Source organism: Talpa occidentalis, unplaced genomic scaffold (assembly GCF_014898055.3).
Source record: "Talpa occidentalis isolate TD23 unplaced genomic scaffold, MPIMG_talOcc4v2.1 talOcc4.9, whole genome shotgun sequence".
Taxonomy (NCBI): Eukaryota; Metazoa; Chordata; class Mammalia; order Eulipotyphla; family Talpidae; genus Talpa; species Talpa occidentalis.
In genome coordinates, this window is record NW_023605305.1 from 72,693,771 (window position 1) to 72,716,110 (window position 22,340).

At 44.8% G+C, this 22,340-nt stretch overlaps 1 protein-coding gene across 1 annotated transcript in view; it reads right to left on the reverse strand.

Annotated features, from left to right (window-relative positions):
• The window catches only part of GFPT2 (glutamine-fructose-6-phosphate transaminase 2), a 44,825-nt gene that overhangs the window by 7,068 nt on the left and 15,417 nt on the right, over positions 1-22,340 (reverse strand). The window contains exons 4-16 of the mRNA XM_037500556.2: positions 21,797-21,922; positions 20,158-20,216; positions 19,308-19,442; positions 16,937-16,998; positions 14,457-14,536; positions 13,895-14,012; positions 6,567-6,730; positions 5,001-5,096; positions 4,823-4,920; positions 4,422-4,542; positions 2,765-2,922; positions 2,506-2,620; positions 793-920 (exon numbers count right to left, since the gene is read on the reverse strand). Coding sequence (XP_037356453.1) covers positions 793-920; positions 2,506-2,620; positions 2,765-2,922; positions 4,422-4,542; positions 4,823-4,920; positions 5,001-5,096; positions 6,567-6,730; positions 13,895-14,012; positions 14,457-14,536; positions 16,937-16,998; positions 19,308-19,442; positions 20,158-20,216; positions 21,797-21,922 — 1,460 coding nt within the window. The remainder of the gene's footprint in view (positions 1-792; positions 921-2,505; positions 2,621-2,764; positions 2,923-4,421; positions 4,543-4,822; positions 4,921-5,000; positions 5,097-6,566; positions 6,731-13,894; positions 14,013-14,456; positions 14,537-16,936; positions 16,999-19,307; positions 19,443-20,157; positions 20,217-21,796; positions 21,923-22,340) is intronic.

Genomic DNA, 22,340 nt, shown 5'->3' on the forward strand with positions numbered 1-22,340 from the left:
AGCATTCTGAGCCATGAACAGCAAACGGACAGTGAGTCAAGGGCCAGGACTACACGCAGGACGCTGAAAGCACTGCCCGCCTTTTCTCAACCCCTGGGTCCTGGTGCCCCGCTCCATCAGTTTTCTCTTATGTTGTTGTGATCTTTTTTGCCACAGAAGGCAAAAGAGTGACGGATTTTAAAAATGCAGAGCCTTCAAAGCATATTCCTATAGAATTCACAGCACATTTTGGGAATTTGGGGGCTAGCAGGGAAACTCTGAGTTCCCACCCCACTACTGTGGTCTATCCAAGCTGGGTTGCATGACCACGGTAGGCTGCTCATGGTATCAGAAAGCTCTAAAGCCACACAGAGCTGAGTTCAGATCTCAGACTGATCACTTCCTCTGCAAACTTGAGCAAGATGAAATTTCTGGAGGCTTAGCGTCCTTCTGGGTAAAATGTGGACAACCTCTTAGATGTTCATGAGGTGAGAGTGGATTATTCTATCCACCCACTAGTGTGGGTGGGTACCTCAGGGGACCCTTAAAGGCACCCTGCCCCTTTCTCCAGGAGACTGGAAGCTTCCATGTTTATGTCCCAGGGCTACCACGCCTGCTTGTGAGCTAGTGTTCAGTGCAGCCTGATACAAGTGTCCAACGGGTCTGTGAGACGTCCCCTCCCTAGATCAATGCCTTATTCTGCCTGGCCCTGCCCTCCTTTTGGGGGGCCATAAGGTGCCCTCATGCCTCCCAGGGTAGCACCAGGGACCACAGAGAGGATGTTGAGAGGGAAGGTGGGTAGAGGGGGCTCACCAGGGCTCCTTCCAGGCACGTGGCATAGTTATAACCTCGCCCCATCACCAAGAGAGACCTCTGTTTGTAGAGCTCCAGCGCCAGGTCATGGATCTTCTCATCCAGCGACAGCACTTCCTTGATCAGCTCTACGTCACGGGCACAGCAGAGTGGGAGAGCCAGTCACAAAGATATTAAAACAAGATTCACAAAGAGAAGTCATGGTGTGTAAGACGAGGTTCTGGAATTCACTTGGTGTCCTTGCATTAGTTTAAGAGGGTTTTAACCCTTGGACTCAGACTGCAAAACTGATGTTAGCAAAGGGTTGGGGGAAGGTGAGAGGCCCCGCCTTGAAGTGTACAAAGGCAACTGAAGCTGCCACCTCTGCTTTGCAAATATCCACCCAGCGAAAGGGTACACAAGTCTTTTTTATTATAAACAATGTATTACTATGAAAACAGTTTTGACTGAAAGTATCTTTTAGCACACATCTTGAGAACTGCTGATTTAGAAATCAGAATAGGATCCTGCTTTTGCAGGGCTTTTATTACCTTACTTAAGGTCAAGAGTCTTTTTCTCAATAAATTTTCTGGATGCCAGCTTGGTCAGATTCAGTCTTGTGCTGGTACTTGTTAGGTTCTTAAATGTAAGTGTTCCTCATTACTTTCTCTGGGGCTTGCCCCTGACTCTCAGGGGGGACCTAGTGTTTGCTCATCACCAGGAGGGTACACCCATAGCCCTGGGACCATCTTGGCCCCAGAACTCCCGCCTTGTCAGACACTAATGAGGCCTTTTACATTCCCTTTCTCAGGGCTGAACTGCTCAAACCCAAAAGCCCTCTCTCCTTCTGGAGGGACAAGTAACTAAAGATGCCTATCTTGGCAGTCCCAGGATGGCACATAGGCCACTGGTCCTGAACAAATAAGTAAGTTAATGAATGAGTGACTAACTGAAACTCTGGTCCCCTCAAAGACCTCAAGAGTTAGTGCAACAGACACTGTATCTCACCGACTACAACAGATGGGACCTAGCAACAGAGGTAAGTGGAGTAAGACTGTGAAGGGGCAATCTGGGTCAGGAAGAGGTTTGGGAACATTTGCTCCTTCTTCAGTATTTCTTGAGCACCTACTGTGTGCCTGCTCTGACTGGACACCAGGTGTCCAGCAGAGATTCCAACAGACAGGGATGTGTGCCCACTGAGCTGACCCTTCAGTTGGGGAGACAAGCCAGAACACAGATGAGCAGGTTACTCAGCTCATAGCATGCGCTATAAATGGGCTGGTATTGAACAGAGAGTTGCCTATGGAATTGGTACCTCTCTTAGTTAGGGTGGTCAGGGAGGTTCCCAGGAAGTCATTTGAGTTGAGACTTGGGTGAGGAGAAGCCTATGGCTGAATGAAGAGGGTTTCAGGAGGGGAAAGAGCCAATGCAAAGGCCCTGAAGTGGAAAGAGCTTGGCATTGCTGAGATCAGAAGGTCGGTGAAGCGGCCCCAGAGGAGGGGAAAGGAGAGGGATGGGAGGAGGAGGAGGGAACCAGCCTGTGTGGCTCCAGGGTCTGGAGTGTGGAGTTTGACCCTAGCCCAGTTGGAACTGCTGGAGTGGTTTAGTGATAAGTAGGAAGTTTTAAGGAGAAGAAAGTGATTAACAGTATTGATTACAGGTGAGAGGCAAGGCAAAGCCCAATCAAAAGTCTATTGGATTTGAAAATGAGGAAAGTTTAGTTCTGGAACATACCAGGTAAAGATTTTAGGCCATGGATGATTTCCCGTCTTCTATTTTGTAGTGAAATTCGGTCTTCAGACATCATCAAACCAAACATCACCAAAGATATGAACTGACTGGTATAAGCCTGTGAACACAGAGGTGGTGCTGGCAGAGTAGGGGCAGACCTGCACCTGGTGACCACTCAAGGGGAGGCAGATCTCAGGCTCCCTTAGAGCCTCCTGTCCACCAACCCACCACTCACTCCCGCAGGGGCAGGTGTGCCTCCTACCTTGGTGCTTGCCACGCCAACTTCTGGTCCTGCATTGATGTGGACGCCGCAGTCAGTCTCCCGAGAGATGGAACTGCCCACGGTGTTGGTGACACCCACGGTCAGAGCCCGGCGGTCCTTACAGTAGCGCAGCGCCAGGAGGGTGTCAGCAGTCTCACCTGCCACACAGGGCCTTTCCTTTCAAGCGTGTTCACAGGCGCATGGCTCTGCCAGCCCACCCCCTCCCCCAACTCCCGACTCACTTCCTCTCTGCCCTAGCGCAGAAACTGGTGTCCAGATATAGGCAGCACGTGTCAGAAAAGAAAATGCGTGCTCAACAATTCTTCCAGTGGATTCGAAGATTCAAGATTTTGCTACTATTTATGGAAACCTTTTCTCATCCACTGTTTCACTGAACTCTCGTGACCACCCCATGAGGGCCGTTGTCCCCAGTTTCCCCTTGAGGGTGAGGAGCTCAGGGGCAGAGGAAATCAGCATCTTCTCCTTCAAGACCCCAGAGCCTCACGCGATAGAGCTGGTGCCCACCCAGGTGGGTCTGGTTCCCAGCACCCTTTCTATGTTTCTAATCTGCTTTATTCAGCATTGCTAAGATTTAACATTAAAAACCAAGAATGCCCTAAAGTCATTTCTTAAATAGATCTTGTTTTAAAGGAAAACACTTCTTATAGCCTCCCAGTGTATACTCAAATTATTTCTATAATAAAACTACTTAGTTTCACGCATAAGTCAGCACAGACTCCCCGTGTTTATAAGTCCTAAAAACCCCAAACTAAATAAGCTATGACCCAAACCATAAAATGAGATCCAAATATGTCCACGAGGACTCAGGTCTTGGCTGTCCTGGCTCTTTTGCAGGGAAGCCAGTGCTGTGTATGGCCTAATTCTTCTTCCCTCTTCAGACTGTCTAGTGCAGGGGTCAAACTGCTCTTCCTCAGCACCAGTGGGGACGAGAGGTGGGGACAGTGTAGCTCTATCTCCAACTCTACCCTTCCCCTGTTTTTGATAGATTTTTAAAAAAATGAATATAAAGGACTGAACAAAATGAAATGTAAACTTCTATGTAGGCACTCAGAAGCTGCCACTGCATTGCATTATTTTCACATTAAATCCTCCTCTGTTCTTTGTTTAGTGTCTGCCACCAATTCATGAAGCATTTTTAGACTCTGTTGGGACTAGAAATCCAGAAGCAACACTGGCAGCTGAAGTCAGATGGCAGCTCCTGGGGTTGGCAAGTTTAGTGTTAGGCTGGCATGCTGTGCCTGACAGCAAGCAGTGGCTCTCCATGCTGCCCCCTGTTGGGAGGTGTGGATACTGCACAGCATCTACAGTTTGAAGTGACAATCCGCAGAACTTTGGAGAACTTTCTCCACTAAATTAAGCCCAGCATACATTTGTAAACACTTGAAGGGCACTCTGCAGTCCTGGACTTGAACAGCAGGAGGGAGAGGCTGTGGCATGGGGCTACTCTGACTGCACAGCCCAGCAGCAGAGCAAGACCAACCATGGCTGAGAAGTAAATGACTGGACGGGAGGGATGGGCACCTGGTGGGTGCTGTGCACAGAGACCTTAACTGGATGAAGGAGAGGGACAGGCTTATGGGGTGTTACGGACAGGACAGAGCTCTGAGAAGAACTAATAGAAACCTGTATCCCTTACCTGACTGGCTTATGAAAAAGCAGACATCATCCCTGAAGACAGGGGTGTTCCTGTCCAGAAAATCACTAGCGAGTTCAACCATCACAGGGAGCTCCGTCAGTTCCTCCAAAACTTGTCGTGTCTGAAGTCAACAAGAATGAAAACTAAGGTCAGTCAGGGACACTACCAGGACACAGGCGGCTGGGCATCTGGGGACAGTTTGTGAAGTGGCACAAAAGTGGTGAGGGAACTCAGTAACTCACAGACCACATTGCAGGGGAAAGGGCTCCATGCCAGTTCTCATGCTGGCTCATGGGCACCAAATTTGGAAGGCCACATGCATGACAACACTTAAGACTTGTCTCTTTGTAGATCCCCGCTACATCCCCTATGACACGAAAGGCCAAGCATGTGGCACTTACAGCCACAGCAGCATGGTAGCTGGTCCCACAGCCGATCACAATGAGCCGTCGGCACCGTCGGATCTCCTTTAAGTGGTCCTTCAAGCCCCCCAGGAGCACTGCAGGGCACAAGCAGGTGTTAATGCTTACCCCAAACAAGGACTGTGCACTGGTCCAAGAGCACACACAAGGGATTTACCTGTGTTGGTTTCAAAATTCACCCGACCTCTCATGGTATTGAAAACTGATTCTGGCTGTTCAAAGATCTCCTTCTGCATAAATGCGCTGAAGTTACCTGGTAAAATAACATCAACAGGAGATGTCAGTTTCAATTTAGTTACATTTCTATTGCTTAGCTTTGAATCAAGATGACAAGCCATTATGCAATTAATCACAGTGATGCCTTTACATAAAGGTATGCCCAGCCACTGTGCCTCCTGATGCCCAAGGTGACAAGTGGAAGGAAGCAGGTTAGGCATTACTATCTCCAATCTACACAGCAGATCCTGTGGCTTGAGGAAGGGAGTAACAAATGTGTGACCGGTCTTTCTGGGCTGTGCTCCCCTATTGAGAAAGAAAGAAAATTGCTTTATTGCCCAAAACTCACCTACATAGCAAAATACAAATCAAGTAAGCCCAAAGAAAGAGACAGTTAACAAATGATCTCCTGGCTTCCATATTAAAGAAAGCCTTTTCAGTCATAAATGTTTTCCCAAGGGTCTGACTGAACAGAATTGGACAATGTCAAAGGGATGATTTGACCAAAGTGTGTTAAGGCCCCTGACAGGTGCTGTGCCTGATACTTTGGAGGTGCTCCGAGACAGACAGGAATGTTCTCTGGGATATACACATGCCTGACGCCAAACAGTGCAGTGTTCCCTGCCTGCAGCCACTACCAAAAGCCTTGTACAAAGGATGCCATGAAACAAGTAAGACAAATGAGGAGGGGGCAGAGGAACCCCCACAGACACAGGATCAGGAAGGGCTCCCTAAAGGGGTGACATCACAGTGGTGATGATCAAAAGGAGCCTATCCAATGAGAAGAACAGCAAGTGCACCTGGCCTGAGTGCACCTGGCCAGGTGTAGTGTGGTAAGGGTTGAGTCAGATGGGGCCAGACTAGGTGTCTGGCTTATGGGCTCCAGTTTTTATCTAGAAATAGCAGGAAACAGTTGGAGGATTTCAGCAAAGGATAACAGGGTCTGAGTCATGTGCTTAAAGGTTTGCCTGAGCTGCCTGTGGGGAAGAGGGTGCAAGACAAATGTGGTGAGCATTAAAAATTTTGGTGAGGAAGACGAATGTGGGTACAAAGAGAAAAAGGAGGGTGAGGGAGGGAAACGTGGTTGCAGGAACACAGGCTCTCTTCACAAGGATACAGTGGCCCTATTTCTCCATGACTTTCTGTCCAGAGAAGAAATGAAGCGTGGGGTGCAGAAATGTGTCCCAGAGAATATAAAGGGAGGCAGTCGATGTACTAGGGTTGGACAAAGCAGGGAGTCCTGGTGTCTGAATATAGTCTGGAGTTCCCTTTGGAGGAGCAGGTCAGACTTCTCACATCCTGTCAGCTGTGTGAGCCACAGACAACCTGCAACCGTATCCCTGAGGCCATGGTGGGCAGGAAGGCTGTGATGCCCACCCAAGGCTGGGCAGGGCAGGGCAGGGCAGGACCGGGCTGACCCAGGAAGGGCAGCACAGAATGTCTCAGGAGCTTCCCCAGGGAGTTCCTGCACCTGAGGCTACTCCACAGGCCCTTGGAGGATACCTACCTTTCATGATTTGCTGCAGTTCCATCTGCAATGTCTGAATGGCTCGAGATGGGTCATCACTAGCCAAACGCTTGATCCGGTGAATGGATAGTTTCCCATCAGCCACTGCAGCAATGTCATCATCTTCAAGAAAGATGACCCGGTTGGTATGTTCTATGATAGCGCTGGAGGAAAGAAAACATGGGTGTTATAGATAGGCCTGTCCTTGACAGTGAGGATGTGGCAGTCACTTAATGCCTCCCAAATCTGGGTGTGTATTAGTGCACTGGGTGGCATTTTGGCAGGGGTAGAGACATTGCACTGTAAACATGGACTCATACTTCCCTCTCCTCCCCCTGAATTATTTGGGAACCAGTCCCAGGTATGATATTATTTCATCTGTAGCTTGTTTTAGCTTATACAGTTAAAAAAGAATTTTTACATACTCTAATATCATTATCACATCTAAAATTAATAATTATTCCTTCATACCAAACATATAGCATGTTCAAATTTACCCAATAATCTCACAGATACTCTTTTTTTAAAAAAAATATTTATTTATGTATAGAAAAACTGGGGTGTAGGCCAGAGGACGGGGGGAGGGGCGCACAAGAGGATTCACCAGAGACAGAGTGGGGACCAGAACAGGTGGGTCTATGAAATACACTGCTGATGGGAGCAGTGGGAGAGACAGGAGAGGTCTGTTGCACCATGTGAGTCAGCTCCCTGGCTGGGGATAAAACTCATGATAGCACTGAGACTTTAACCCCTGTGCCACCAGTGAGGCCCTCACAGATGCTTTTTTGTAATTGCTTTCTTCAAATCAGGATCCAAACAGAAAGCTTTTAGAGAATGCTTAGGAACCAACTTATTTTATTATTCTGAACCGCAAAGGAAAAAATTTATCTCTCCTTTCCAAAGGATCTGTTTTTCAGAATAACCATAGTGTATGAAAGCAAGAGGGATATAACCAGCAAAGAAAAAAATGATAGAATTAGAATAATCAACTTATAAACACCTAATTATTAGTAACTTTAACCAAGGGCCATTAATGACTGTTGAAACCAAGAGATGAAAGTCTGAGAGCAGCTTCATAATGGATGGGTAAGACTGATGACATCTGAAGCCCTGGATCAATCTTAACAGCCCAAAAAGACAGACAATAGGACACATATACCTGGACATAACACCACGTAGGAATCAAAAATCTTACCAAAAATTCAAAACTGAAAAGACCAAGCTTATAGACATCTGTAACTCCAGTTTAAAGGAAATACAGCAAACAGAGGGCAAGGGAAATGACACCATGGGGGAGGCATTCAACAAAATCCAGAAAAGTCTCCAGACAAATGACTCAATTTCTTAAAACACGCACACACACACTCACACACTGAAAGGGAAAAGTGGGGGGGGGACTTAAAAAGCAAACTACAAGATACAGCCACAAATGAAATGTGAGAACATCGTGCTTACTTTTATAACAACTTTCTCTATAGGCAAAGTAATACTGACCTCCTCTTTGAGATAGCAATAGAAAGTTTCTTTTAAAAATAACTTTAAGGGGGCCTCCTCTGGTGGTGCAGCAGTTGAGCGCTGGGCTGCAAAGCTGCCCGCAGCCTCTGCAGCGCCGGTTCGATCCCTGGCCACAGGTGAGGGTCCCACATGGTGCGACAGACCTCTCCTGCCGCGCCCACTGTTCCCCTCAGCAGTGTATTTCGTCAGTCTGCCTGTTCTGTTCCCCGCTCTGGCTCTGGTGAATCCTCTCACCCTCCCGCGCTTCTGACTGTACCAGTGCTTGTATAAATAAATAAATTTAAAAAAATTAAAAATAACTTTAAGGGCCTCCCTGGTGGCGCAAGGGGTTAAGCACAGCACTAAGAAGCAATCTGCAGCCTCTGCAGCATGAGTTTGATCTCCGGCCAGGCAGCAACCCACATGGAGGAGCAGACCTCTCCTGTCTCGCCTGCTGCTCCCCTCAGCAGTGTGTTTCATTCAGTCTGCCTGTCCTGTTCCCCACTCTGTTTCTAGTGAATCCTCTCACTCCCTGCATCTCTGGCCTGTACCCCAGCTCTTGTATGCATAAATAAATCTTAAAAAAAAGAAGAAAAAAAGAAAATTTTCAAAAAAATAAAAATAACTTTAAGTTAGAAAAATTGGTAAATGAAAAAGAAAGATAATTAACAGCATAGGTGGTACACAGATATGGTAAAATACATGAATGAGCTGCTTGAGCAGTGGAGGAAAAAAGTCCTCATTCTACCAAGTGCCATGCTCTCACACTTGCTCTGTGCAGAAAAATGTACATTTAGAACTCATGATGCAAAGGTAAAGAAAGAAACTATCAAATTCTATAACTCTTAGAGAGATGTCTCTAGACAGATCCTAGAGAAGAAAGATAAAGTATGAAGGAAAGCCACTGCATTGGAAAAAACATAATTTAAACAATATACACCCAAGTCCAACATCCATTTATGACGAAGGCCCTTGAAATTCTCGGGATAGAAGGGACATAACTTAACATGATAAATGCCATATACCACAAACCCACTGCCAACATTATTTTCAATGGCAAAAAGCTGAAGGCCTTTCCTTTAAGAGCAAGAACAAGACAAGGATGTCCTCTCTCACCACTGCTCTTCAATATAATACTGGAGATCCTAGCCAGGGCAATAAGACAACAGAAAGACATACAAGGAATCCAGATAGGGAAAGAAGAAGTAAAACTATCACTATTCGCAGATGATATGATTATATACATAGAGAACCCTAAAAATTCCACAGAAAAACTACTCAAAATAATCAACCAGTTCAGTAAAGTAGCAGGATGCAAAATCAACACACAAAAATCAGTAGCCTTCCTATACACAAACAATCAGAAGAAGAAGAAATCAAGAAAACCATCCCTTTTATAATTGAAACCAAAAAATCTAATACTTGGGAATAAACCTAACAAAAGAGGTGAAAGACCTATACAAAGAAAATTATAAAACACTGTTAAAAGAAATAGAAGAAGACACAAAGAAATGGAAAGACATCCCCTGCTCATGGATTGGAAGAATCAACATTGTTAAAATGGCCATCCTCCCAAAAGCAATATACAGATTCAATGCTATTCCAATAAAAATCCCAATGACATTCTTCAAAGAAATAGAACAAACACTGATGAAATTCATATGGAACCACAAAAAACCACGAATAGCCAAAGCCCTACTGATGAAAACAAAGGAGAAAGGAGGTATCACACTTCCAAACGTCAAGCTATACTACAAAGCTATAATAATTAAAACAGTTTGGTATTGGAACAAAAACAGACACACAGACCAATGGAAGTGAATAGAAAGCCCAGAAATAAAGCCGCACTTATATGAACAACTAATCTTTGACAAAGGAGCAAAGAATATGCAATGGAACATGGACAGTTTGTTCAATAAATGGTGCTGGGAAAATTGAACCTCCACATGCAAAAAAATGAAACTAGACCACTACCTCTCTCCGTGCACAAAAATCAACTCAAAATGGATAAAAGAACTGGACATAAGACCTGAAACCATAAAATATATAGAAGAAAATATAGGTAAAACACTACAAGACATACATCTCAGAAACATCTTTAAAGACTCATCACCCAAAGCAGTGATAGTGAAGGCAAAGATAAACACCTGGGATTATATCAAACTGAAAAGCTTCTGCACAGCAAAAGAGACATTAACCAAAACAGAAAGACACCCCACTGACTGGGAAAAAATCTTTGCACTCCATCCAACTGATAAGAGACCGATCACAATGATATACAAAGAACTCACAAGGCTCAACAAAAACAATATAAATAACCCAGTCAAGAAATGGGCAGAAGAACTCAAAAGACATTTCTCCAAAGAGGAAATGCAAATGGCCAAAAGGCATATGAAAAAATGTTCAACATCCCTAATAATCAGGGAAATGCAAATCAAAACCACACCAAGATACCACCTTACACAAGCAAGAATGGCACATATCAAAAACACAAGCAACAACAAATGTTGGCGAGGATGTGGTGAAAAAGGAACTCTCCTACATTGTTGGTGGGAGTGCAAACTGATCCAACCATTGTGGAAAGCTGTCTGGAGGTTGCTCAGTCTACTAAAAATGGAGCTACCATATGATCCGGCAATTCCACTACTAGGGATCTACCCAAAGGACACAAAAACAGTGATTCAAAAGAGCACCTATACCCCTATGTTTATTGCAGCACTATTTACAATAGGCAAAACCTGGAAACAATCCAAATGCTCAAAAATAGATGACTGGCTCAAGAAGATGTGGTATATATACACAGTGGAATATTATCCAGCAATCAAAAAAGGTAAACTCATGCCATTTGCAGCAACGTGGCTGGAGCTAGAAGGAATTATGCTCAGTGAAATTAGCCAGAAGGAAAAAGAAAAATATCAGATGGTTTCACTTATAACAGGAATATAGGGAAACCAAATAAGACATCAGTGTAAAAAAAAATAATAATAACAGCACACAACACAACAAAGCAAAAATAGACAATTACAAATCAGAGACATACTGTGGGGGAGGAGGCGGGAGAGGGGTGAGAGGGAGGGAGGGAGGAGCACAGGGGACTGTGGTGATGGTGCATTCGGGCCTTGGGGAAGGAAATTCTATGGGGACTCAATCTGAGGGGGTGAGGGGAAGCAAATATTGTCTAAAAAATGTAAAAAATGATAAATGTTAAAAAAATCTAAAAAAAATGAGAAAAAAAATAACAATATACACCCATTGCATTAAAAGTATAAGCACAGAATAACTACAGGAAATGGCTGGATTCCATCCCAAGAGATAAACACTTTATACTGCATTGTCCTCCAGACAATGCTTAAACCATGTGTGTATGTAGGTACAATGGTATGTTTAAATATAACAATTATTATATTTATTTTTATTTATAAAATGAGTGATGGTATAATGCAGTCAATAAGACTATAGACCAAAGGGTCAGACACGCCCGAGGTGATATCATTTGGGCCTGGTTCCCCATCTGTCAAACAGGAGTGGATGGCTGTGCCTTCATCAGGTTGTGATCACTACATGCAGCGTTCAGGGCAGGTGCAGGGCACATGGTTACTGTAGCCACGGGACTGGGTCCTAGCCCTTGCCTAGCCTTTCCACTACATGTGCAGAATCACTTTCTAAAGTTCCCAAAACCTAAACAAACAAAAGAATCTTGAGGGTTTTAATTATAGCATTAAATTTACATAGTAATTTGAAGAAGTATTTTAAACAATAATTGTTAATTATTAATTTCCAACCAGCTGGTTTTTAAAGTTATGTTAAGCCTTCCTACCAAGAGATGTGGAATCTTTCTTTCTCTGTCTTCAAACTTCTTGTTTGTTATGGCAAACTCTTGCAATTGTCTCTGGACATTTTAATAAAATTTATTGTAAGCGATTAAAACATTTTTCAGCTGTGATGAATAGATTATTTTGTTCATCGAATGTCTGCTGTGAGCCTACTGTGACAATCCCATGGTGGGGGCGGAGGGCACGGAGATGAAGGAGGTGCTAGATGGTGTTCTGCCAGGTAGATTTCCATAACTTAATTTTCTGACCAGCCACAAGTATTTCTAACAATCTTTCAATAGGATTTTATCAAGTATATAATCACAATGTCAACAGATAATTATTTCACCTTAGACTTGCCCACCACTCCCCCAGAAACATCTACCCCATTTCATTGAATATAAGGCACCTTTGATCTTTATACACATCCAAGAAATAAAAACTGTAGGAAATTATCATTGTGAGATACCACCTATCTACATAATAATTGTGTATCTTAGAATCTTTGAGATAATATTAGCTTCTCATTGAAATGGTATTCTAATGGGCCTCCCTGGTGGCACAAGGGGTTAAGTCTCAGCACCGCCAAGCTATCTATAGCCACTGCAGCATGAGTTCAATCCCTGGCCAGGGAGGTGACCCACATGGTACAGCAGGCCTCTCCTGTCTTGCCTGCTACTCCCCTCACCAGTGTGTTTCGGTCAGTCTGCCTGTTCTGCTCCCCACTCTATCTCTGGTGAATCCTCTCACTCCCGACACCATTTATTTATTTATTAATACATAAATTTATTAATAAATAAGTTTATTAATAAATAAATAAATCTTTAAAAAAAAGAAATGGTGTTCTAAGGAACAACAGTTTGGGAATGCTGCTCTTATCAGCACTAAGTACAAAGTTGGCTATGGGCTGAGACAGGCCTTGCAGCTTGGTCTTTAGGTTCCTATTCTTCCATGTGTCCCCAGAGACCTCACCTGCTTCCTAGCAAGGCCCCACTGGATGCCTTGGGAAGAGGCTTAATAAAAATCTGGATGAAGATATGGTGGTGGTGTTTATAGGACTTTCTATTTCAACTAATAGGAACGTATTTTGGTCTTTTCTGAGTGTGTGTGTATTGTGCGCATAATTTTTTTTGTACTAAGATATGCATGAAACCGACTTTTAACATTCTTAGAATTATTTTTTTGTGTACTGCTGGGAATGTGAACTTTGAAATCAACTGGACTCTAAATTCTGGCTCTGTCTTTTATGAATGATCAAGCAAAGGTGGGCAAGGTATGGGATGGACTGATGGTCTGGAGACATCTGCTCCATCTAAAAGGAGCAGTCCCAGACAAATGGGGCAAAGGGGAGAACAGCCAATGTGCTTAGATCTGCTGCTTTTCCACAGAAGGTAGAAATCCAGATTTTCATGTGAAATCTCCCAATTAAAATGTTGGCAACTAATTCAGGTGTTTTGTGCAAACCCAAAACATTGTGCCCAGCAGTGGACCTGGCCTTGGTTACCAGGGCTGCCAGTGACCGCCAGGTAGATGCTCACAGCACCTGGATTCCTGGAGAAAGGCCACTGAGGGCTGGAAAGTGCCATTACTCAGGTCCTTTGCTGAGCTGTGAGGAAACAGCTCAATGAAGGAGAGATATAGGAAATGGGGGTGTTTAGCCAGTCATTTTTTTTTTTTTTTTTTTTTTTTTTTTTAAAGACTTATTTATTTATTTATACAAGCACTGGGTACAGTCAGAAGCACGGGAGGGTGAGAGAATTCACCAGAGCCAGAGCAGGGAGCAGAGCAGGCAGAAGGACCGAAGTACACTGCTGAGGGGAGCAGCGGGCAGCAGGAGAGGTCTGCGCGCCATGTGGGACCCTCCTCCGGTGGCCAGGGAGCAGCCGGGGATCGAACTGGCGCTGCAGAGGCTGCGGGCAGCTTCACAACCCAGCGCTCAACCGCTGCGCCACGGGGGAGGCCCATAGCCAGTCATTCTTGACTACATAATCCTAGGAAACGAAAGCAACAAGGTTTAGCTACCTTGCATCAGAAGCAAAGAAGAATTCCACTGCTTTGTCACCCACGGCGTGAAGGCAGGTTGAGCTGTCTAGCCTCTTCATCCTTGTTTTACAGATATTCTTCACATTTTCAATATTGCCTAGTGAGAGAAGGAAAGGATTGTAAATCCAGCTAAATTACTCTGTTTGAATAACATGAAGTAAGGAGCCAATTTTCCCTTTGAATGTGTGGGGAAAACGTGCAATTTATAGCTTTCACTGTATCAGCCAAATCGTGTATAAGAGCCCCAAATAGCACCACATAACTGCTGCAGGAGCATTTAAACGTCTACAAACAAAACAAACCAAATTAATGTTGAAATCGGGGCAGGAGCGCCTTTATATAATGGATCTGCATGTTGCTCCCTGGAGTTGTGAAGCTGTTTGAAAATAACCATAATAAAAAGCTCTTGAAAAAAGTGGGGAAAAGTCTCAGCTGCATGAGAACTGCATGAGTCCAGTGCTGGGTCAGTGGATCAGACTGAAGGCATCCTGCCTCTGAGGGGGGCTGCTCTGTGCTGCTCAAGTTCTTTTGAGAAACTTACGTGTCCTGTACAAGATGGGGATTTGTTCCGTGGAGAGTTTGTACTTGCTCCGCACTCCAATCAGCAGGGGGCTGCCTCTCCTGTAGAGACAAGAGGGAAAAGAGCTACCAGTCACCTGTACACCCCGAGTGGGAATGGCCATTCTCTTAGCACTAAGGTGGGAACCCTCACAACTCTCACTTCTCTGAGGACAGAGTGTCATGTTGAGGTCGCACAGGCAGGACTTCACCATAGAAGATGCTTCAGGGGCAGCAGCGGTGAACCAGCCCACAGTCGGATCAGAGGCTGGGATGTCAGTAGGTCCTGGCAGCACACAGGCCTCCAGCTGCTGCACATCTCAAAATGCAGCCCTCACACCCCAGATTGCCCCAAGATTCTCTTTGCCTCCTTTTGCCTAGTTCAGTTGTTTTCCAGCTTTGGGGAACATGACACTGATTGACTTGAGGTTTACTCAATTTGTGGGCCACATAAGGCAATGTAAGTGGTTTTGTCTCTGCCTGAATGACACCTAGTGGATGCAGTTTTGAAACCTCAACCTGCACAGACTGAATCTATTACAAAGGGCCAATGATTTTCCCTGTGGAATTCCTGAAGCTGCCATGGGTGGCCCTAACTCTTGTCCCCAACACCCCAAACTCGGTCACCTGCGCCGGCTCCAGGTATCCTAGAAGAGAATCTCAGCAAAGCATTTTGCATATGGCATTTCTTTCCTGTTCACAACTTCTGCAAGCTAATGTTTTTAGGGTATTATTCCATGATTTTAATAGTTTCTTGTCTCCAAACTCTAATTCTACGCTCATTCTCTAAGCTGCAGCATGCAAATCAATTGCACGACGGACGTGCAGTGTAAGAAACAGTCCCCATCTGGTCTGGAATTCTTAGCCAACACAAAGTGGGTGGCAGAGTCTGTGGCTTTGAAGAAGGTGCTGTGAGTACCTGGAATATTTTGGATGATCTTTTATTGTATCCAAAGCAAATCAGAGACATTTCTAGGTCCAAAAGGGAACTAGCTTAAATAGTCTTTATAAGAGTGAGAAAGTTCTGAATTCCTTGGCAACTGTCTCAGCCAAATATTATTGCTGCAGATTGAGCTTTGTGGTTTCCCTAAACTTTTTGACACATAATGCTCCCAAGACATCCCAAAGATTCTCCTGGGCCAGGTTACAGAGTCATTAGTTATAGACAGCTTATGAAACATAGCATTATAGCTGCTTTACACTGCCTTCTGCATTCATTGAAAATAGCAACATACTCCTGGCGGGTGGGAGCAAATATTATTTAAACATGAACAATGATGTAAAAAATAAAAAAGAATAAAATAGCAATATAATCATACTGAATTTTAAGGGGGGTTTCTAAATTTGATGGGGACCAACTATTATTTTATAATTCTACTATCTGAAGGAATTAAATTCCAAATGGTAAATAAGTTAATGTCTTTGAAAAATTAAAATTATAACATAGCCATATCATTTCCAGCTCAGGCAATGTGACATGTGCATGGGAGAGTCTCACCCTCTCTGGAGACCATCTCGAGTTTACATCACGCTCCTCTGGGCAACTTGCCTTTGCTCATGCTGGTCCCTCTGCCTGCCTTCCCCTGGCTGATACTTCCTTTCCCTCAGGCTCCCAGAGCATTGCACTCTCCCCTCTTCCTTCTGCAAGCCTCATCAAAGAGCATACCATCCTCTGCCCTACTCTGCACAGATGTGCCCCTCCTGCACAGATGTCCAGTCCTTAAGTGCAGGACAGGCTGGGTGTCATTGGGTCCCCAGGTCACAGTACATAGTAAGTGCTCAGCATTATTAGTTCAATGGATGGTCAAATGGACAAATGGATGAACAGATAGATGGATGGAAGGATAAATGGGTGGATGAATGGATGGACAGATGGATAATCAACCCAACTAAATGTAAAATAACAGATGGCACTCACACACCCACCTATGTGAATCCACACAGCACTGGGGGCCACAGTGTTTTAACAGAGGGATATGAAGGCTGACCCAGGCCTTCTCCACTGATTCCTGGGGTGCCCTTGGCTTGAAAGTAATGAAATTTAATCTCTGGGCCTTTGAGCTTCCTCTTTACTGTATTCAAATCAATGTTCAGTTTTGTTCCCCCTTCATGTTCATAAGTTTTACATACTTTTTCTAAAGGGAGTCTTAGAAATTACATAGGCTTCAATCCCCATGAAACCTAGACCTGCCCAACTTTAAAATAAAATCACCTACACAGTTTTAATTTGTTGTCAACTTATAAAATGTGGAGCTTTCAAATAAAACCCCAACTATCTGGTTTCTCTTTAAAAAATTTAAAAGTCAGCCACAGAAATGGTGGGGTCCGTTCTCTATGGCAAAGTCACAACCTTCCTTTAGATAGAACAAGTACCTTCCAAATTGCCAGGGAGCTTATTTCTCTCTTAGGCTGACAACTATTTTATTTTATTGCTATCAGAAATGTTAATATGTTTTGTCTCACCTTGTGGCAACAGCTTCTCCAGGATAGTGGATGCTCTTGAAAACCAATGCGAATGCACCTTCCTGAAAATGCAGAAAGAAAGTGAGGGACTGGCCTCCCTGGTGGTGCAAGAGGTTAAATCTCAGCACAGTGAAGCTATCCACAGCCACTGCAGCAAGAGCTCAATCTCCAGCCAGGAGTGGCAGACCTGCTGCTCCCTTCAGCAGTGTTTCAATCTGCCTGTTCTGTTTCTCACTGTCTCTAGTGAATCCTCTTACCCCCTGCACCTCTGGCCTGTACCACAGTTCTTGTATGCATAAAAAATAAATCTTTTTAAAAAATTTAAAAAAAGAAAGAAAGAAAGTGAGGGACAGCTCACTCTGGTAAAGCCAGGTTTGCTGTCCCAGAGAGATCTCCCTGGGGCCCTCTCCACTGATAGTGGCCCTGGGTTCCCTCATTTTGGGGGCAGAATGCAGGAGAGCTCCCACAGTGTGATTATCAGGAGGGGAAAGCAGAGCATAAGGTACCATGCTCAAGTGCCAAAGATCTGTGGGTTTCATTGTGAGCAACAAAAACTATACCTGCCCAGGTCCATCGCAGAACAATTCCCAGTTTTTCGATGAACTGGGTGGACAGGTGCAATTAGAACCTCAGGAAATGAGAACCAGAGTCAGGAGTCAGCAACTGTGAAGACTAAAGGGGCTAATCCAGGACCTTCACTTAGCTCAAGGCAAATAACAGCCTAGGTTCAAATCCTAGTTCCTCCGCTCAGTCGGGCAATCTTTGCAGCCTTCTCTGTGTCTCATCTTCCTCATGGTGAATGGAAATGAAACTGGTCCTATCTTGTATGGCTCCTGGGAACTAATGCATTGTACTAATCCAGTTGTACTAACTCAAGACTCCAACTGCTCTTTCTATTTAAATCCTTTGTGTAAAATTCTCTTCTACATTCTGACCACCCTGTAATCATTCACCATGATCCTAGTAGACTTTGGTTACATTACGACCAGCAATAAATCTGGATTGCCATATGAACTCCCCCATGTTTGGGACCTGGGCAGACCTAGCTCTCCGTGGGGCCAGTGTGTAAACTCAGTCACTCAACTGGAAGGACCAAGAGCCGGCAGGCCCAGGCCTCTACAAGCTTTTCAAACTATCCTAAATGAAGGAGCTTCACGCACCCAAGGATCCTGACAGTCACAGTTTCACTTTTGTCAACAATGAAGAAGTAGAACTCAATAGAAAAACACTTCCCTTTCTCTGCCAAAAATGAGCCCTTGTTGCTTTAGGTAAGAAAAGGTGATGAAGTTTATAAAGTGCCATCATGTGGGAGTATTTCCAAATTTAAAATGATGAAAGGAAAAGAGAAAATAGCATGCTGCAATACCAAATTGGTTTTGCCTAACATTCCACTGTTCCTCACATTCAACTGCACATCATGTATAGGACAAGCTCTTATTTATAGATGGCCTCTACATCATGTCCCCCAAAATGGGAGTCATAGGGCAAATGGTTTTGACTCTAGACTTACTTTTTTCAAAAGGCTCTGAAAAAGCCAAAGGGTGATATATTTTAAACCACAGTGTTTTACCTGTAGAACTCTCACACCAGCTGCTCCAGATTCTCAGGCTGTGGCTGCCTTGTAGGTGCTATTGGTGGCATTGGTTCTTGGGAATAAGGACTGTGGGAGGTCTCCCCCAACCATCTGACACAGGGCTTGGGTCTGCTCTACTTCCTCCTCCAAGGAGGGGGCTCGCTTGAAACCACCCCACCCCCTCAATGTGTGCTGCCCTTTTTGAGCACACTCTTTCTTAGGTCCAGCACTGTGGGACATCAGCAATCTCTCCTCCTCCCCCCTGGACCACTCCATTCAGCACACAGATGTGATACGCTATCTGCTATCACAAAAGGGAACTGCAACGCTCTCCCATCACTGGGTCACTCCTGTGCACCTTTCTTCTGAAGTTAAACTTCTCCCAAGTTCCCACCTGCTGTCTCTTCATTCTGTCCAGTTCTATTCAGTAAGAATACATGGGTATTATTATTGAATGCATTCCCGAAATAGCAGGAAATAATACAATTCTATCTCCCACATCTATTAACTTCATCTCTGGTATGTAAAGAACAGTGCACACAACAGAAAAGCTGACACCACCAAACTACAATCAAGCCACAAAAGAAATCACAGATTGGAGAGCTAATTACAATTCTAGAGGCGTTCAAGGGAAGCAAGGCGCTGGTGACAACCAGAACTACAAAACTTCCCCTAATTCTATCAGGGAGGGAACATCTTGCAGCCAGAGGGATATAGACAGCCATCTCCAATTCTCAAGGAATTTGTGCAAATTTGGCTAATAAATGAAAGAATGAATGACTTTCACTTGTAACTTACCAACTGCTGTATGACTCTCTCAACCAGTGCTGAAAATGTGATGTCTTCAGTTTCTCTGTTGTCAAACACGTATTTTATCAGCTTCGCAATAGTCTCCGTATCTGTTTCTGACTCAAACTCATAGCCTTTGCTTTCCTGGAATATTCAGTTGGACAGAATGTCAGGTAATGGTCATTGCGCAACGCTGGCCTGGCCCACTCCCTTCCTTCCCTTACGAGTTGCTCTCAGAGTGACTTAAGGTGAGAACAAGGAAAACAGGGAAGGGATGAGAAATGTTTGCCAGAATCACACAGCCCAACATAGCTGAGTCATTCCAGCATTCCCTGAGATCATCCTGTCTCAGAAGCATGTCCTTGCTGTTTATCTGGACATTGTGAAATAACAGCAGTTAAAATGATCAAATTTGTTGAGTCCAGTCCACCCACTTCCCAAGCAACACCACAACCTTTTCATACTTAGACTCTACTCATCGTCTGCCTTCAGAGCCAACATTCCACTGGGAGTGTGAGTCGATCTGTTATTTAGTACAGATAGATATTTGAATAAAAGGAAGTTTGTATTCATTTGATTCTGTGAATCTGCAGTGGTTCTTGAGATCAACGTAAATGCCCTATTATCTCCTCTTATCTCCTCCCCAAAAATATGGGGTGATACTGATCTGGGGGTGAAGTTTATGTCCTAGTGTTGAGGTAGCCAAGAGTGGTTGTCACTCAGCTCTGGTCTTGACCTCTGGAGGGAAATGATTCAGTTGGCAAGTTTCTGGGGAAAAGCAATACCACTTGACTCAGGTATTACTTAAGGGACAGGTGTTACCTAAGGACTCGGGTGTTACCTAAGGGAAGTATCTTACCAGAAATTTCCTCAGGTCTTTGTAATTTGTGATGATCCCATTATGGATGACAACGAATTCTGGGAGAAAAGATTAGTCAAGAGAGAAATACTAAGAAGAAGTGAAATTCAAGTTAGAGGCAAAGCAAATTGATTCAATAGCTTGAAACTCTCTGCAAACTCTGCTCTGACTTCTGATAAGGAAAGATCATTTACAGTAATCAGAAGTGACATCTGCTATGACCACAATTTAAACCTGAGGAAACACACTTTTCTCTTTCAATAGGAAGACTCCACCAACCTGACCCAACATCCATGACAATTAACTGCAGTGAGGTTTGCCCCAGGTTTAGCTAAGTGCCTGTTAGAAATCATCCCACCATTATTGGATATAGCTGACTCTCACTCTATTATGGGGCTTGGAAAGACTTGTACTATCCAAGGATGTCTGGGGGTGGGGTCCTAGCTGTCTTGGGGCGGGGTCCTAGCTAACTCCAGAGATCATTCTGTCCACCAGACACCACCTCATTAAGCCCAGATATGTGTCTTCAGGGGTTCCTGACTTAATCAGACCCAACTCAGAGTGGAGAACCACTGGAAGGCCCAGGTTATGTCTCGGTCTCGCCTGCCATGGAAGCCCTGGCAGGAGTCTGGGACTATGCTCTCTCCATCTCACACCCCCTCCCCCAAGTCCTATTGCCCGAGACCCTGGCATTCCTAAGGGCTGATCACAGAGTCCTGGAGAGCTGCCACTTGGAGCTCCAAACTTACCAGTCCTTTCCCCATGACACAGTTCTGGTTATAATTTAAGAGAACCAGGACCTGGAAACTGTCCTGGAGGCCCAGGAAAGAAGGGGGACCCAAGAGCTGGGGTGGTACAAGGAAGCAGCTAGGCACCAAACAGGCCTGGTGCTCAACAGCTTGTACCATAAGCAGTCACCATATCCCTGCTCCCTGATCTTGGCCCACTGTCTGACAGTGTGACTCCAAGGTACTATGAGCCCAGTTACCATATATTCCAGTTTGTCAAGGGGTGCCAGAAGTCTGGACTTTCATGTACAATCACATTAATTTTAAAAAACATGAGGCGAGAGCCATGTTGAAGTTTCTGCTGCTGGGTGGGGGTTCTCGGACTGTCAAATGCAGCCTCTGCTTCTCCAAATCTTAATCCTTTGGTTGCTGAGGCCTCAATGCAGGGGTCCTGGGTTGGAACAGGCAACTCAGATGTTACTGAGTTACAAAATCAGTACTGGCACCTGTTCTCTCAAGACCACTCTCCTATGAGCAGGGTGGATTTAGCTGGGTCAGGAGGGAAGCCCATCCTCCCCCAGGCACCACTCTGGAACAGACTGGAGGCCTTTGAGAAACAACGTCCAGGTCCTCCAACTGCTCACACCACCATGTCCTCCTCATAGGTTGGAATCCAAGAGCCAGCAACCCTTGTGAAGTGTCTCCATTTTTCCTGAGGATAGCTGGATGGTCAGCAATGGCCAGGGGCCAGGCTGAGTTTGCCTCCTGTCTGGGGCCCAGTGCCACCAGTTCGGCTCTCCAGGGAAGACAAGGCTGGCTGAGAAGTCAGTTAGCAGTGGGCCTGGATCAATGCTGGCTTGGGTGAAGCCAGCAGAACTGCAGGGACTGGGAAGCAAGGCTGTGGCACATACCGTTGCCTTTGTCTGAGCGCTGTGGGTGGCTGTTAACAGCATTGGGGACACCATGGGTGGCCCAGCGAGTGTGGGCAATGCCAAAGTGGGTCTCAAACTCCACCTTTAAATCCATGCTGTCTTGCTCTAAGAGAAAGGAAAAAATGTGGCCATACTTTAAAAATAAGCATCAACACGGCACTGTTATACCTAGGCACATCAGCTATGCCACAGCACAGCCCCACCCTGGTGATTTCTGCCAGACCCATCTGTTGTTTACTTAGTACTTATCAGTAACCTAACTCACTTTGCTGAAATAAACTTACTTTAAAAAGAAAATCATACATCATCACTATAAATGGGAAAGCAGAGAAGTTAAATGCATAAGTATTAATTTTTTTTGTTGTTGTTCAATTTCTCCATACACTACCACCTAAAATAAACCATCCCACACCCTGGGAGACACAATTTTACAATGTGGGCTCAGCCCCCCTCCTTCTATGTATCCACACTTGGATAGGTTAATATTTTTAGTCTCAAATGCCGGCGGAATAAAAGAGTTCAC